Genomic DNA, 18,316 nt, shown 5'->3' with positions numbered 1-18,316 from the left:
CTCCTGGAACTCTGGCAGCCTTGGGGCTCTGACCACTTTTCCCCCCTCAGAACATCTGCATAAATACCCCTAAAGTTAAAGATGAGCTACCAGTCAGTTCCAAACCCACACTGGCTCATCGATTTGGCCTAAATTGAACACGCTGTAACTTTAATTTTCTTAAAAGGAAAACACTCTGCAAATATAAGTTGCTGAACATCTTAGGTAAATGTACCAATTAGCAACTACTATGTATATCCACATAAACATTAACTACCATCTATTCAACACATTCCATAACCCCAAAGATAATAACGATTTCCTTTTGATCCATAAAAACATCTCTCTGCTCAATCAACGCTTCGCAGCAGCTCTGACGTACGCCCTGGGACTAAATTAGTTTTGAAATCTTTAGCTCTAATTAAATAACATTATTTCTTTTGTCTGGCTCCCTCAATTTATTCTGCTTTCACAACAGAAGGAGGGAGCCCAGGCGAAGGAGGGGTTGGCGGTAAGCAAGACAACGTTCCCCTTTCCTATTCATTTCCAGGATTATTTCATCTATGGGCACATGTCAGAGCTCTGAGCTGCTGCCAAGGGTTGATTAAGAAGAAGGAGGAATCAAAGGAAAATCATCATTATTGTCAGGGTCAGGGAAGGAAGGGATGGCAGCTGTGAAAGTTTGGGAGTAGGGAATGTTGTAGGGTTGTGGAGGGAGGAAAACAAATACAGGGGAAACTGCAAACCAGGAATGTGAACTAATTTTCATAGTGCAGACTTTAGTGAGGGGCACCTTCAACCACAGCTGGTAGCTTAATTTACTTCTTTTGGCTACTTAAAACTAATCAGCATTGATCTGACTAAAAGCACAGAAATTCTTGATTTGGATATTTTTAAAATGTGGGTTTTTTTTCTCCCTAGAAACTAACCAGGAATGAAAAGAACAAGGAAAAAAGAAATCCAATCATCAATTTAAACAAACTTAAATATGCAAATAGTTTCACTTTGAGGGTTGAATAATCAGGATGAATCTGGAAGCAGCAATACAGACTGGGTTTTGTCCAAGCTGTTTAAGAAAAATACCATTTTCATTAATTTCTCTGAAGCCATGCTCATGCCGGGAAGCCTCACTGACGTGCCTGCCTTTTCCCAGCACTCCTGTGGGGAGAGCCTCCCTCCTGCTCTGCCAGATGGCCAAGAAAGCCCTCCTGCTCTGCCATCACTCCCCACCCATCTACCACACAAAAAGGCCCTCTGCATGATTTTGGGAGCCACTTCCAGTTTGCCATCCCAGGCAATATCCTCCTGTGCTGCTCATGGGAAAGATGAATTACTGAGAAATGCGGGGTGATAAAATATTAGTATATAGTTTAAAAATATTAGTAGATAGTTTAAAAATACTGCATAGTATGAAACCAGTCTTTCCTCAGGGGGTGGAGTTGTCCCGATCCTGTAGGCAGAGTGACGCATAAGTGATGACACTGACACTCTTCATATCCTTAAATTTAGGGACAGACTCTCTTGAATTGGGGCATAAATCCATAAAGCTGAAGTGCCAAACCCTTGGTGGCTGTGTTACTCCTGGAACTGTCATACTCCACCCCAGAGCTGCTTCACTCCCCAAGCAGCTTCCTTTGATCCTGCTCTCAGGACTAAGCTGCTCCCCCACTGCTCTCACCATGGATTCATTCCCAGTCCTCTTGATCCAGCATCAAAACATTTTGTGAAAAGCTACTCAGTGTGACCACGAAGGCAGTGAAACCCCAACAAACACGCTGAGGGTGTGAGGAGCCAGGACTCACCGAGGACCGTCAGCCGGGCAGGTCTGGATCGGATGGCGGCTTGGATGGCCTGGCACTCGTACACGGCGTCATCCTGGAGGTCAGCTCGCAGGATTTTCAGGTGGTGCTGACCTGACAGATGGTCTCCTACGACCAGATAGCGCGGGTAACCTGCCCAAGGCAAAGCACGGGTCAGGAAGCAGCTGGTGCAGGCGCACGGTGTGTGCTGATTGGGATGGGGCTGAGCCTCATGCCCAGTGGGTGCAGCTGTGAGCAGCACTGACAGCAATGAGCCATGGAGTGCCCAGGGCTGCTGAGCAACCACACAGGGAACAGAGGGCACCCAGGTATAAGGCATGGACATGAGGGGTATAAAAGGTTGGGCTAAAGAACAAGAAGGGCAGGCATTTGTAGCTTTTTACAGTGCTGTTATTCTGTATGTTGAAGCTTTCTCAAATTGTGTGATAATACTCTGTGTATCGTGGCTGTCTTAACTGCAACATTTGCTGTGACAGGCTGGAGCCATAAGCCCAGGGATGAGGAGAGCAGAGCATGGGCCCAGAGCCCCAGCACCCCACAGCAATTCCCAGGATCCAGGCAGCTTCCTCCCCTCCTTAGCAGCCAGCCCAGAGAGAAAGAACCTGCCAAATCCGGGAAAGGGACTGCATGTTTTGCTCTACAGGTTCAAAAAAGAAGTGCTGATGAAGGAGCATTAACTGAAATCCCAAGGAATCATGGGATCACAGAATGTTAAGTGTTGGAAGGTTTGGTTTTGACCTTAAAGATTATTGGGACCCAAGTCCCCCTGCCATGGGCAGGGACATCTCCCACTAGATCAGGTTGTTCAAAGCCTTCTCCAGCCTGGCTTTGAACCCTTCCAGGGCTGGGGCATTCACAACCTCCCTGGGCAAGACAAAGGGGTGAGCCCTTCCACCAGGAAACCCACCACCTCCTGCTCCTGGCAGCCCATCATGGAATATCCTCAGCTCCTGGGGTCAACTGAAGAATACAACCATGATTAGCTCTGTGTAAAGCTTGGGCAGGGGTCTGGGGGCACCAGCAGCTCTGGTCAGCCTGGCTGGACACACAGGAGGAAAGGTGCCACCCCCGTGCCCTCCTGTGCCCGATGCCCTGTGTAACACAGCACTGGCACACATTTGTGCTTCTGTTGTTTCTCGAGTTATCAACAGCAGGATTTGCTCTCCTGAACTGCGAGGAGTACAAATGATGGGTTTGTTTGTATTGTGCTAATTAGACACTGGCTGAGCTGGTATCATGAGCTGGCAGCTCCTGTGGCTTCCAGCAGCCCCGGCTCTGTTAATTGTGGAAGTCATTCACATCAGCTCCCTACTTCACTGGAGCTCTTGTTACTCAGTCGTGTTGCAAGGTCTTGCATGGGAAGCTCAGCTCTCTAATAGATGCAAAAATTGTGGCTCAGAGCTTTGGAAAACAGGCAAAGACGGGGCTGCTCACTCGGGCACGGCTGTAAATGAGCAATTATATGTATTAATAAAAAAGAGAGGGAAAGAAGAAGCAGGCACTGCACTTTAGGGAAGAGCAGGGTCCCTAGAGACCAAAAAGCATGGAGCCTCCCCTGGTTTCTCAATGCTGCTTCTTGCCTTGAGGAAAACTCTCTCAGGTCACTGGGAGCTGAGCAGTGTCACACATGTACAAACTCTGCAGAGCCTGGGGACACTGCAGCTCCTGTAGGGCTGCATGTCCTCCCAGGCTGTTTCCAGCAAACACTCTTCCTAGTCATGTAAAATATTTCAGTTTTAAATTAGTGTTTTCCAGCAAAATATACAGAATAAACTCGAAACTTCCCCAGTATTGCACCTGTCTTCACCAGCTGCAATTAACCCTCAATCACAGTGTGAGTGGGATTAAGGAATGTGACTTCTGAGCAATTTGGTCATCAAATTATAATTTGCCAAAACCAAATGTTGAGGAAGCCACAAACACTCGTCCAAAGCAAACAAAGGCTTGTGGGTCCCTTCAAACTCAGGGTATTCTATGGTTCTTTTCATTTTTGAGAATATCAAAACAACATCTATAAAACATTTCATCTCACATTTTGGAAAGGTGACGTTAATTTCCAAGGAAATGAAACCAGACCTTTCCAAAGGGTCAGGCAACATCTGTGGGAGCCAACAGTTCTGTTTCAGGTCAGAGTGAAACAGATTCTGGTTTATTCCAGTGTCTATGTTTGGGTGGACTGGAAGGTGTTGGAGTTGAAATGAAAACATTATTCCCCAAATAAATGTTGGGCAAGGAGAGCTCCTGCTTTCCTTGTTTATGGAGGGTCGTTATGGATTTTTTGGTTGTCTTTGGTTGTTTTTTTTTTTTTTGTTAAAGTTGGGATTAAATGTGTGAGGTGGTATTTTTTGTTTGGATTTAGATGTTTATTATTTTTTTATTTATATTACAGTTTTATAAATTGTGAGCTTCATAGTATTTTATTTTAATAAGTTAAAAATGGAGTTGTATTTTATTCATAATGTTTCTAAAGGATAAATTGTTTAATTAAAAAATGACACTTAAATTATTTTTATTTTTAACTTAACAACTAATTATTTGTGACTTGTTTTATTTTATTTATATTTAAATTTATAATTGATAATTATAAATATATAAATTATTTAAATTCATTATTTATTCAATTCATATTTATTATAATTATATTTATTTGTTCTTATTTATTTTTAATTTATAATTTATTCTATTTTATTAATTTATTTTTATTATTTTTAAATATTTTTATTACTTTATTATTTTATATTATTTTATTGTTTTTATTTATTTTTATTTAATTATATAATATTATTTAAACTTACGAAAATGAAGGTGAAGAAGAAGGATTAGTTTTCATTTTAAAATTTTTATTTTGGTATATATATAATTATATATATATTATATATTATATATTCGTTATCTATAAAAATAAGATATATGTTTGTTATTTATACTATACTGTACTATACTATACTATAATGTTATATCTTATATATATAATTTTTTATTCTATATATAATTTTGTTTTGTATATATAAAATATATAAATATATGTGAATATATAAAATATAGTAATATTTAAAAATGTTAAATTTCAAGTTTTTAATTAATTATATTATGCACATTTATTTAAAGTATACATACATAATTTTTGTTTTATTATTTCGTTTTGGAAGGTTTTTTTTACAGTTTTAGGTTAAATGTAATGTTTTCTTGGGGCTTAGTGTTTGTCAGTACAAAAAGTTTAAAATTCTTAGCAACTAGGTATCTAACAGGTGGTGTCCTGATTTACTTTTGGAAGGTTTTTCTACAGTTTTATGATTAAATGTAGAGTTTTCTTGGGGGTGTTTGTCAGTACAGAAAGTTTACTATTCTTAGTACCTAGGGTTCTAACAGGTGGTGTCCCCACTTACTTTTTAGAAGTTTTTTTATGGTTTTAGGTTAAATGTAGTGTTTTCTTGAGGGGTTAGTGTTTGCCAGCACAGCAAGTTTACAATCCTTAGTGCCTAGGTGGTGTCCCCACTTTTTAGAAGTTTTTTTATGGTTTTAGGTTAAATGTAGTGTTTTCTTGAGAGGTTAGTGTCTGCCAGCACAGCAAGTTTACAATCCTTAGTGCCTAGGGTGGTGTCCCCACTTACTGGAGAGGTCCCGTCCGACGCCGAGGGCCAGCCCGTCCTTGATCCAGAGCACGATGCCATTGTACTCGGGGATGGCGCAGAGCAGCGTCACCGGCTGCCCCGCGATCACCACCTGGTCCTGGGGCTGCTGCGTGAACGAGGACGCCTGGCCTGCACGGGGAACAAGAGAGGAACACGGCCCTGTCAGCTCTCCAGGGGCTTCCAGCACGATGCAGTTCCTTGGGATGCAGCAGGCCAGGATGCTCCTGGCACAGCACAGATGGGAGACTGAGCTCGGCAGCTCTTAATGATGTGTTTGCTTAATTATGTGATTGCCCCATGGAATGATAGAATGGGTTGGAAGGGACCTTAAAGCTCATCCTGATCACAGGGAGGGATTCCTTCCCAATATCCCATCAGCCCCTTCCCTCTGGCAGTGGAAGCCATTCCCTGTGTCCTGTCCCTTGTCCCCAGTCCCTCTCCAGATCTCCTGGAGCCCCTTCAGGCCCTGCAAGGGGCTCTGAGCTCTCCCTGGATGCTTCTCCAGGTGAGCACCCCCAGCTCTGCCAGCCTGGCTCCAGAGCAGAGGGGCTCCAGCCCTTGGAGCACCTCTGTGGCCTCCTCTGGGCTCATTCCAGAAGCTCCACATATTTCCTGTGCTGAGGACCCAGAGGTGGACACAGCACTTTGTGACAGACAAATATTTGCAATATTTTTGCTCCCTGGGGGGAAAAGAAAGCTCCAACCAAGAGGCACCAGCATTTCCTGTAACTGTTTTATTCCAAATTGTGGTGGTAGTGTTTCAGCCACAATGATCACAGACAGAAAAGCAGCAGGATGTTCAGCAGCAGCAATATTTTATATTACACATAATAAAAGAGAATGTTGATCCTCTGCTTCTGAGCCTTGCTCCCACCTCATGTGCTCTGTGAAATCAGGGTGTGCAAGGAAACAACCTGCTATAAAACACACAGGGAAACAACCAACTGCTGCTGTTCTGCTCCCTCCCCAGGTGTCACCTCCTGGCATTTGCTGGGAGCTTCCCACACATCTGGAGGGGAAGGGAAGGCCCAGCTCTGCCTCAGCACTGCCTTTCTTGAAGCTGCATTGTCAAACTCACAAATCTGTCCTCATCCTTCCCTACCTGCAATGCTGCAATAACAAATCCCAGCCCCGGGTTATCTCCTGCCATGGTGGGATGTCTCACACCTCAGGTGTGACATGGCACTTCTCATTTTCCATGGGAAGCACTCCAGTCACTCTAACCTCTTCCATAGCAGAGTTTACTCAGCATTAAGTTTTATTTTCACTCTCCCTTGGCTTTGCCATGATTGAAAATTATTCAGAGAATCAGAGAATCCCAGAATGGCTTGAGTTGAGAGGGGTCTTAAAGCCCATCTCATTCCACCCCCTGCCTTGGGCAGGGACACCTTCCACTATCCCAGGCTGCCTCAAGCCCCATCCAACCTGGCCTTGGATGTTCCAGGGATTCAAAATGTTAAATCCTGCTATTTTTTTTCCATAATGAGTGCATGGGACAATCCCAAAATGTCCCTGCAGAGCCACAGTCTGAAGCTGGAAGATTCTAAATGTGGGGCCATTTCAGGCAGATCTGCTGATATCTGGGCTCCTGTGAGTACAGGCTTTTGTGTGAGTTGGTTGAAGAGCATCCTAATTGCTCTGCCCCCACTTACTTTTGCTCTGATTCTGGATTCAGGAGATGATCTGGCAAAGAGAGGTGTTGGAGGGAAGGCAGAAGCACTGAATTGTCTCTCCGTGGGGTTTGTAGGACCAGGAACCTCTCTGGGAAGGAATTATGGCCCTGTATCAGGCAGGAATTCAGAGCCTGTGCCCTCTACTGAGTTTCTGTTCAGTCCAAGGAAGGGGACTGGGCTGGAGGAAAAATTCCTCTTTAAAACCAATTTGTCAAAGCAGGACAGTCTCCACGTGATCCACCCCAAATCAATTCAATCCTAATTTACATCGACTCCATTTAATCATTGACTAATGATTAATCTGGAACCAAGGTTAAGTGTGACACAAGTTCTTGCATCTGAACTTGTTTGCAGATGAGCTGCTGGGCCTTTCCTACAGGGCAAGGCTCCAAAGCTCCATCATTTTCCAGCTCACACTGTTGAACCAACGTGTGCCCTCACATGAGTGCTTATATTTCACTTTAATTTATTATAGCTTCAGCTCGCTCTTAGCCACCTAAAGGAACACGGGGAAAAGCAAAGCTGTCATTTTGAAATTCAGATGCTTTACATTACAGGAAGGTAAAAGCCCAGCTGGAATTTTTGCAGATCTCCAGGAGCTCCTTGGGCACCTCATTCGTGGGTGGTTTGGAGATCCCAGGTCTCCCAGCACTCCCATATCTCCAAGGAACTCTGATTTTCACCCCAGATAGTCCAAAAGACCACAGTGATGGCTCTTGGTATGGTGCTGCCTGCACAACAGGGCACGTTAATTCCAGAGGAGATTCCAGTTTTTCCTGCTGGGAGGCACTCACTGGAAGTCATGGTGACCTCTGACACAAACCCTTGTGCTGAGATTTAAATATTTGATTTCAAAGGGAATATGAGCCAGCTCTGTATTTTTAGTTTTTGGATTCATAAAGGACAAACACTCCTAGATAGCAGGGAAAAATGGGATGAGAGAGAAAACTCAGAAAGCAGAAGAAGTGGGTGTTTTGCTTTGTTGTTTTGTTGTTTTATTTTAATATATACTTTCCACCCACTAACTGGGTTTTCACAGCTCACTCTGTAATCCTGACAATTCTCAAGGCAGAGCTGGGCGAGCAGGGACAGCGCAGGAAGGCAGCAATAACCCAAAAAGATTTGTTTTATCAGTGAGAATTATCAGCTTGTCAGCTGGGAGCTGCACGAGCTCTAATGAGAACGCAGAGGCACAAAGTGGTGTCTGTGCCCTCTGCAAATGCCCATTAAGCACAGGCTTCATTTGGTAATTGCTGCTGGAAATGAAGCTCTTTTTATGTTTTATTTTTCCTTTTTCTCTTATTTCTTGATTTGTTTTAAAGACGAGCTGATGGCCATGGAAAATCAGAGCAGAAACATGGCATATGTCTCCTGTATTTTCCTTCCCTGTGTTTGTTCAGTGTGAAGAATTGTCACTTAAACCCATTTTTTATTCATCCAAGGCTCCATTTCATCTACAAACAGTTCAGACTCAGTCACAGGAGAGAAAAGATGGGTGCAAGGACCTTAAGAGCATTACCTGGCCCAGTCCCTGCTCCACAGCAGGATCATCTCTCCCTAAATCTCAGATAAAAAAAAAAAAAAAAAAGAAAAAAGTACTGAAGACAGAGCTCAACTCACTTTCAAATCAGCTTAAAGTCTGATTACTGGGTTTAACTGGGTTTGGAAGATCAGAGGCCTGGCCACGTTACAGCTTATGTCTTAATGTCAAAGGAACAAGTAATTTGCAGAAAAGTTTTAAGGGAGATAAGATACTTGACAGAAAATAACTGAAAATGGGGAGATTGGGAAAGGGTGATTTACAAATGCAGGCTGAGCGATTTCAGCCACAAGAAAATGGGCTGAAAGATGTCAGCTGGGTATTTTTCCAGGAATGTTTAAAATGGAATTACAAAATGATGCTTTGGTTTCAAAGCAAGAGGTTTGATTCCAACCTCTTGGGCAAGCAGGAGCTTCCCACTTTCTCCCCTTCCACTATACAGAGTTTCAGCCATAAATACTGGTTAATCTGAGTCTCTGCAGAATAGGAGTTCATCAGAGAATCATGAAATTGTTTTAGTTGGAAGGGAACTTAAAAGCCCATCCAGCCCCACTCCCTGCCATGGGCAGGGACACCTCCCACTGTCCCAGGCTGCTCCAAGCCACATCCAGCCTGGCCTTGGGCACTGCCAGGGATCCAGGGGCAGCCACAGCTGCACTGGGCACCCTGTGCCAGGGCCTGCCCACCCTCACAGGGAACAATTCCTGCCCAATATCCATCCATCCATCCATCCCTGCCCTCTGGCAGTGGAAACCATTCCCTGTGTCCTGTCCCTCCATCCCTTGTCCCCAGTCCCTCTCCAGCTCTCCTGGAGCCCCTTTAGGCCCTGGAGGGGCTCTGAGCTCTCCCTGGAGCCTTCTCCTCTCCAGGTGAGCACCCCCAGCTCTTCCAGCCTGGCTCCAGCCCTGGAGCATCTCCAAGGGCTGCTCTGGACTTGCTCCAGCAGCTCCAGGTCCTTCTGTGCTGGGACCCCAGAGGCAGATACAGCTCACCACATGAGCCCAAAAGGTCCAGGCATGGCACCCTCATCACCCATCTCCTTGTCACCTCCTGCTGCACAAAGCATCCCCAAATGGATTTAGGAAGTGCTGCATAACAAAGCAGGGAGATACAACATGTCCATGTGCCCCCAACCCAAGTGTAGCCTTGTTTTACTTCCATTTTCAAAGAAATGACTCAGTTGATGCCTGGCTTCTTGGGAACCTCACTGGGCACTGACTCTGCCCCTGAGAGTCTCCCTGTGAGGATGTGTTCATCCAGCACAGAGATGCTCTGAGCAGAAGCAAAGCTCAGGGCTCTGAATAAATTGTTGAATTTCTTGGTTTTGTTTAAAAGCAAACAGCTATGGAAATGAGATGCTAACGATGCCATTTGGCCAGGGTCCAGCACAAGCCCAGTGTCCCACCTGACTCTGGAGCTGCCCTGCAGCTGGATGAGTGCTGTCACCACAGGTCACCTGCTGTGACCAGAGGAGCTCTTGATCCCAGAGCCTTCCCATCTCCTCCTGCTTGCTGCTTTGCCCCTCTCCCTGAGGAGCTGACATGTTGCCACATTTCTCTTCACAGAGAAAAGCAAGGCACAATTCTTCCCAAGAATATTTCTGGGTTTCACATTCTCTGAACATCAGAGAAAGAAAACACAATGCTTATCTCACTTGCTGTGCCTGTGTTGTGCAAAAGCAGAATGCAATATGGAGACTGTTTATCCAAAGGGATGGTGTTTTGTTTCTTTGGCCTGTCAGGGCCAAGAGTGTGTGTGTGTCTGGACAGTCACGAGAGAGTCACGAGATGAGTGCAGTTCTGTGCAGTTGTGTGCAGAGTGAGTGCATGGCAGATTCAGTTCAGATGTAATGTAATATAGTATAATAAAGTAATTAATTAGCCTTCTGATAAGATGGAGTCAGACACATCATTCTCTCCTCTCCAGTGTTCTGGGACACCTTTGATCCTATACTGTCAGGACCAGCAGGACCCCCTTGCTGGCCCCCAAGCTCCTGCCTTCCTCAGGAGTCTCTCTCATGGGGGGCACTTCTGCAGCCACTGCAATCCTGAAGGGCAGGAACAAAAAGGGACAATAAAGGCACCACGGTGAAGAGCAAGCAGGCAAGAACACTAACCCTGCTTTCAAAAACCCCAGGCTGGATCTTTGTGAAGTTACAAGCGTGTCATAAAAGCTAAAGGAAGAAAAAAAGGAGGGAAAAAGAGAGAACCACTTTAGAACTCTTTCTATTTCCTTAATGGATTTTGCACCTGTGGCTCCTGCTTCTCAGTGTTTCTCTGTAATGTCGCCTTGTTCTTTCAAACAAAGGCTGAGACTCTTCTGTGTTTGTGACTTCCAAGGGAAATAACACTGCCAGTGCCAGGGCATTGCTTTTCAGATGTCTCAACGCCCACGGATGGCGAGAAGGCCCAAAAATCCTGTTTAACAACCCAGAAAACAGAGGAAGGCACCTACACAATGACATTGCCATGCTCTGTGCTGCAGCAGGACCTTGAAGTCCCTTCCATCGCTGAAGCCAGAGTCTGTGACAGGCTTTTAAAGCTCTCTGAAGACTGAAATATGTTTGCATGAGTTCCTGGCTGAATTATTTCAGCTTGCAGCCTCCTGTGCCCAAACCAGCAACCGGGAGCAGCAGAAAGTTAAATTTTCATTACCCAAGAGGAGTGAGTATTGTAGTAGGAAGCGAGGGACTCACCGAGGGAACAATGACTCATTAGAAATGGAGACATTGTGGCTGCTTTTATATAAGTGAAGCTTTGAATGTCCATTGTGCTCTGAAAAGAATTAGTCCTTTTTGTTGAGGAGAGCATAGAAGTGGAGAAGGAGGACTATGAGCTCCTTGTCAAAATATTACTGTTCTGAAATGAAAGGCCTGGTGATTAGGAGTGGTGGGACATTCTCCTTGTCCCTCAGTGGGAAGAACTGATCCTTCCCTCAGCTTGGAGTAGTCACGACGTGTGGTAGGAGGATGATCAAGGGGCTGCTGTGAGACATCCTAATCCTACACAACATCCCAGGAGGGGCTGTCTTCAGACCAAGCAGATCCCTCCTGATGGAAATCAGGGCATTTCAGCCCAGGGCCTGAAATTACACCAGATTTCAGGAAAATCAGCCCAGCTTGGGGCTGGTTTCTTGTGGCACGACACCTAGAGATGGAGCCATCTCTTGGCTATGGAGAGGGCTGGGAAGAGATGGCTCCATGCCCACATTTCCCAGCAGAGCAGGGCCTGGCTCTGCACCACCCCACACAGCTCCTGCAATGGCTCTGTGACAAACAGGCTGGTTCTCAGCACTCCTTTGGGTCCCCTCCCTGGAGCCAAGGACACCGAGCCCCCTGCACAGGGCCCATCGTGCTCCGGAACACGCGCCCGCATTGATTTTCAGATGAGGAGGGAGAGCAAGCAGACAAAAGCTTTACATTATTTACAAAGCTCTCTGGAATTGTCAGTCATGGGGAAGCACAGGGAAGAGCCGTGCAGGCAGCAGAGCTGCTCACTGCCTGCCTGCAGCCCAATTCCCTCGCTGGTGGGACACAACACCCAGACCTGCGCTGAGGTGGAGCCCAAGGCCTGGCTGGGTACAGAGCACAGGGAACAGGGAGACACGTGTTCCCAGGGGCAAGCATTTCTCCAGACAAGGACAGGGATAGGCTTTTCTTGCACCAGCAGAGAAAGAAACAGCTGTGGCTGCCCAGACAGGAGCAGAGGGATGGCACCAGTGATGCTGTGCTCAGTGAGGAGACATGGATCAGGCTCCCCGTGGGACAGCCCCTTGCTGGCATGGCCACAGCCATGTCAGACACTTCCTTGGGCTTCACAGCACGAATAAGAGAGGTAGCTTGAGTTCAGCCCTTGCATAAGATTCCAGTTTTTTAAAATTTGGCTTCCTTGGGGAGAAAATAAAATCAAATCTGTTTGAACAAAAATGTCAGTTTGGCCTTTTTTAGAGAGACTGCCTAAGTCTGGCTCACTTGGCCTCAGTGCTGAATTATTCAACTTGAAAGAAACTAAAGCACAACACCTTCAGTCAAGGGATGACTCAGGTGAGTGGAATGATGCTGGTCACTGACCTGGCAGAGGTATCCCTGCTTCAGGAGGGAAGCAAGAACTGAGCTCGTGCCTTGCTCACCCATAAACACACAGGGAGATGAGGCTTTCCCTGGAAGCACAGCCTGGGGGTCCCCATTGATTCCAGCCACCTGTGCAGCTTCCAGGGGGAAGTGTGGGGTGCACTGGGGTAAAACCAAAGCCAAAGGGATGCCCAGGAAAAGCAATGAAAAATAGGGCAATGAATCTGGGGAAGGGGCTGGAGAACCAGGACAGGCTGAGGGAGGCTGGAGGAAAGGAGGCTCAGGGGGAACCTTCTCCATTTCCACAATTCCCTGACTGGAGGGGGCAGCCAGGTGGGGGCCAGACTCTGCTCCCAGGCAACAAGGGACAGGACAAGGAAATGGCTCAAGTCACAGCAGGGGAGGTTTAGGTTGGATATTTAGGAAAGTGTTCTTCACAGAAAGCGTTGCAAAGCATTGGAAGGGGCTGGCCAGGGCAGTGGTGGGGTCCCTGTCCCTGGGGTGTTCACAAGATGTGTGGATGTGGCACTTGGGGACATGGCTTAGTGGTGAACATGGTGGGGGTGCTGGGTTGAGGGTTGGACTTCATGATCTTAAGTCTTTTTCAAACTAAATGACCCTGTGGTCCTAATGCCAGCTGCCATAGCAGAGTTTAAGGTGCAAAGCCAGTGCTCTGCTCTCCTGCCTGGCCTCTGGGAACGTGTTGTCTCCTGGCCATGACCAGCTCTCAGCAAGCCCACGTGCTGAGCTGAGCTCATCCCGCAGTGATGTCAGATATTTTCCTAGCACTGCTTTGAGAGGAACCATCAACATCCCACTGTGTCCACTAAGTAGCTTCAAACAGGAAACAGGGAAATTTTGAGTAAGATATTAAACCTTTCAGAGATCTTTTTGTCTATTAGTCACAGAGGCAAGAGATCTGAACTATCGAGTGTTCTGCTGGCTTTGATACCCACATGAAATCCCTGCACTGCTTTCAAAGTCACTGTGAGGAGTTTGATCAGCCATGCAGAAAGGGCTGAAATGTCATCGGCTGCTCTGTTATTAGCTGCCAATTGGGAAAGGTGTAAGAGTATCCTTACTGTGGGATATTTATTAGCAAACTCTTCCCAGCAGCAGCCTGCAGAATTACCTCTTGTGAGATTAAACACCTGCTCCTGGGAGCTGCACTGATAGGAAACAAACTAATGTACTGCACTGAGGTGCCAAAAGCAGCATTCAAGTGACCTTATGGACTGAAACATGCTGAATATTCCAGCTGCATGCATGGCTCCAGGCTCTATGGATGGCTCCAGGCTCTGTGGATGGCTCCAAGCTCCCTGCATGGCTCCAGGCTCTATGGATGACTCCAAGCTCCCTGGATGCTTCCTGGTTCCGTGGATGGCTCCAGGCTCCCTGGATGACTCCAAGCTCCCTGGATGACTCCAAGCTCCCTGGATGACTCCAAGCTCCCTGGATGGCTCCAGGCTCTCTGGATGGCTCCTGGCTGCTCCACTCTCCCAGCCTCTCCTGCTGCCCAGATGCACCGAGCTCTGAGCAGGCAGCATTATCTCCTATTAGACAAACTGCCAGAGCTGGGATGCGTGCTTTGGGGTACACAGGACTTGTAGGGTTGGAGGTAGAGGAAGCAAACTGGATTAGGTGGTGTTTTACCCAGGGCCAGCATAGGAGGAGGGGGGAAAGCAGGGGAGGTGTTGCAGGGGGGTGGCAGAGGAGCTGAAGGGTCAGCAAGAGGCAAATCTGGTGGTGTCACTAAAGCTGTGGCAGAGGGTGTGAGAGCTTCCCCACACCCTGGGCTGGGGCCAGCACCTCATCCCAGTGCCTGGGCTGCCATGGCTCCCTCTCCAAGGGCAGCTGTAAGCTCTGAGCCTGTGCCAAGGCTGCTCAGGGCACAGGGTGATGCCTGTCCTTGCTGGGAACAGGGACAGTGGCACCAGCAGCTGTTCCAGAGGCACTGGAAACCTTGGGCAGGCGCTGAGCACCAATCCCTCATGGAGAAAAGAGCAGAGGGGAATAGATTTCCTCCCATTGATCCACTGGCAGGCCTGGCTCCAGTGAGCACTGCCAATGATTCCAAGAAATATTTTGTTACGGGTGCTCCTGAGGAAGCTGTGGCACAATAAGAAATCACCATTTGTTCTCCTGTCAAGGTGCAGTGTCCTGGCACAGCTCCCCAGGGCCAGGCTGATGGGCTCAGAGGGGAGAACAGAGCAGGGGATGCTCCTGCTCTGGTAATTCCAGCCAAGCAGCTCTCTCTGTGGTAACTCCAGCTGCTTTTTAGATGATAACTATTTGTAGCTCAGAAAGGCAGTGGCAGGTCCCCAGCTGCAGGAGTCTTGCACAGACACTCCTGGGACCTAAAACCTCCCACCTGAATCCACAGAGAATAAAAAGGAACTTTTCCTTCTAAAAATAACAGCAGATGTGCAAACCAGTGGGCAGCAGCCTGCCTGCACCAGGTCTCCCAGATAAAATCCTTAAGGATTTTATCCCTTGTGACCTTCTGAAATCTCTCAGGTGATCCCCCTTTCCTGGATTACAGTAAATCCAAGTGCCTCCCCTTTGCCCACCCTTTGTTCCTAGATCAGGGCTGCTCTTTTGAAATAGAGTCCTTTAAATCTCAGCTCATCTTTTAGTTAGAGGGCACAGAGGACACTCGTCCATAGGAAAACGAGAAGGATGAATAATCCATTTCACAAACGATTTGGAGATTTCAAAGTCTGGCTCTGCTCCCAGGAAGAGCGGCAACTGGAAGTTGTGCAGTTCACGGGGTGGAAAATTAGAGCAAAGAGCTTGCCTTGGGTCGCACCATGTTTCACTTCCATCCTCGTTTTTCAAAATCTGTTATCGCACGCTATGAGGCATGCAGAGAAATCAGAATGAAGATGCAGCTCAGAACAGAAAATGCAGATATTGAATGTTACATTCTCTGCATATGGAAGCAGGGTTGGATGATCTTTCAGGTCCCTTCCAACCCAAACTTCTCTGGGATTCTATAATATTGAGTGGAAAATTCTGCTCATTATCACAATAATTTTAACTAGTCTTGCTACAGATTGGTGAGATATTGTGTAGATTGGAGAATCCATTCAAGGAGTGAGTCTCTCTAAAGGATGTTGCCATCTCTGAAGGTGTTGGAAGTGCCACCATCAAAGATTCCCCTACCAGATACTTCCCTGAACAAGAAACATCTTGGTGGCACCACAGCTCACAGATGGAGGGAAGAGAAGACAGGAATAAATCTTACTATTGCCCTGGAAGGCTGGGAAGCTGCTGTCTGCATGAAACATCACCTGGGTGGCTTTTGGGGGAGCCCCTGGCCAGATGAGCTCCGGGATATTGCAGAGCAGGCTGCGGACTCGCCCCAGCTCCTGCTGTTTACCAGAGCAGGGCGGGATTGCTCGGGGTTGTGCTGTGTGAATTATCAGCTCTGAAGATGAAGTGGAGTGAGAATTAGCAGGTTTCTGCTATAATTATTGTTTGCTTGGATTTTTACAAGTGGAAGTGATTGTAAATATGTGCTTTTTTTTTTTACACATGCAAGATTCATATTTAAAATTAAAACAAATTATTCTGAAAAACAGCCTAAAGTGAAGTATATGCAATACACACAGAAATAAAAAGTGGCAGGGGGAAGGCAGGAGGGGTTGGAGATGCTGAGATGAACAGACAGGGAGCACATAATCTCTGGGTAGGGAATGTTTCACACACGTGCCCATCTTGTTATCCCAGGAGGTGCTTAAAAATTCACTTCTTTCTCTGTCTATATGGGGAAGCATAGAAAATGCTCCCCTCCATGAAAATCTTGGTTGCACTATCCCCAGAGCCAAGGAAACACCTAGAAAGTGCATTTATCCATCACAGAAGAGGCCAGTGACCTGCACCACTGCTGACAACCAGCTGGTGCTGTTTACCCGGGTTTTACCCAGTAAAGCAAAGAACCATGAAAAATGAGAGGCAACGTTAATCCAGTCAATATTTACAGCCCTGCAACTGCTTTGTCAGCCCAGGTGCAGCCCAGGGAGATGCCCAGGGAAGGGGCTGTGCCTTGTCAGACAGACCCCGTGGCTTCTCCCCTTCCCTGCTGGAGAAGGGAGGCTCGGAGGGGACTCGGATTATTTAACACGGATTTTGCTGTTTGTTTTGTCACCAACTCCTTCCCGATGTTCCCCACTGCAGAGTCAATGGCTGCCTGGTGCAAAACCCCGGCCCAAGAGCAGATTAGCACATTCCAGCCTGCTGTGTTAATTAGCAGGTAATGAGAGATGCTCATCAATAAACTCAGCCGTGTCTGACCCCCCTCCTGGGCGCTGCCTGCAGGACTCAGGAATGACAAGCCCTGCTGGGGTCACTTAGAAGATGATGTGCTCTCACCCCAGAGCAGAGGCAGAGCTCTGGGAGAGTTCACACAACCAGCACAGCAACAAAAGCCTTTCACTCAGGTTCTTGGGGAACAGCTGGGGGAAATGCTTTTCCACCTGCTTTGCTGGTAGAGGAGCTCTTGCTCAGGGTTCAGAGGTAGTAGTGTAAAGCCAGGAGTCAAAATGAAAGGAACTTCATTATCGTTAATCAGGAGCTGGACTTGGTTATCCTTATAGATCCTTTCCAAGTCAGTGTATTCTAGTATTGCATTATTCTCTAAGTACAGAATTATACTCCCTTGGAGTAAATCAGTGGAAATTTCTCCCCAAGGATTCCCCACTCTTGAGAACTTATCCACACTGGGGATAAATACCCCTAAGGAAAAATAAACAAACAAATACATAAATAAATAAATAAGGTTCTTTTGCAGCTTAAATCGGAGCAAACTTCAAATGCAGGTCCTTTCTCAGGCTGAAATCCTGAGGAATGGTGAGAAGAAAGTCCCCAAACAGTAACAGTTGCCTGTGCCACGTCTATTTCTGACTTGAGGAAAAGCTCCCTGCCTTCAAGGCGGCAGGAACATAACCTGTTTGAGGCCTTAGAGAGAGACACATAACCATCATCATCATTTTTAAGGAGCAATGTGCACCACAGTGCCTTACAGACACCTATAAATTACCCAGCACCCGCCTGCCAGCTCAGCCTAAGCTCGATATTGCCTGCAGTAATTATTTGGATCAAATGCAGTTTATCTGCTTCATATTTGTGTTTCTGTGCTCTCTGGTAACTTATAAATGTCATTGCAGTGTTTATTTGTTATAATGAAACTTAATGACGTTTGAAACCAATGGCTGTGGTTGCAGGCTGCAGGTTCGAAGTAATCTCTTCATCTTTGAAGCAGGAGGCCCAATGATAACATGAAATTATCCTACAGAAAAGGAAGATGTATGCAGACAGATATTCAGGCCTGTGTATTATTCATTGGAGAGATGACTAGCAATGAGCCACAGTGCCTAAGGCGACGGACTCAAAGCATTGTCACCCAGCAAGGCAAATGTTCCTGTCCAAGGGGAGCCAGTTGTCAAGCCACAAGCCCAAGTGCATCTCAATCTGTTTTATTAAACCTTCGAAGGCATGCTGGGGCGGCTGGGCGCCAGACACCCGTGTGAGATGGCTGGCAGGGAAGAAATGAGGTGGGGCTGTGTAAAACAGCAGAGCTGTGTCAGGAGGGGGAGCATCCA

The 18,316-nt window shown here is 46.7% G+C and overlaps 1 protein-coding gene across 3 annotated transcripts in view; it reads right to left on the bottom strand.

The window, feature by feature from the left end:
* The window catches only part of KIRREL3 (kirre like nephrin family adhesion molecule 3), a 368,136-nt gene that overhangs the window by 99,848 nt on the left and 249,972 nt on the right, over positions 1-18,316 (bottom strand). For all 3 annotated transcript variants that reach the window (XM_064398046.1, XM_064398047.1, XM_064398048.1), the window contains 2 exons: positions 5,411-5,560; positions 1,782-1,931 (listed from right to left, as the gene is read on the bottom strand). In XM_064398046.1, the coding sequence (XP_064254116.1) occupies positions 1,782-1,931; positions 5,411-5,560 (300 nt within the window). The remainder of the gene's footprint in view (positions 1-1,781; positions 1,932-5,410; positions 5,561-18,316) is intronic.

This window comes from Passer domesticus, chromosome 23, assembly GCF_036417665.1.
Source record: "Passer domesticus isolate bPasDom1 chromosome 23, bPasDom1.hap1, whole genome shotgun sequence".
NCBI classification, from domain to species: domain Eukaryota; kingdom Metazoa; phylum Chordata; class Aves; order Passeriformes; family Passeridae; genus Passer; species Passer domesticus.
Note: the sequence above shows the minus strand (reverse complement) of the source record. Positions and strands in the feature narration are given on the sequence as shown.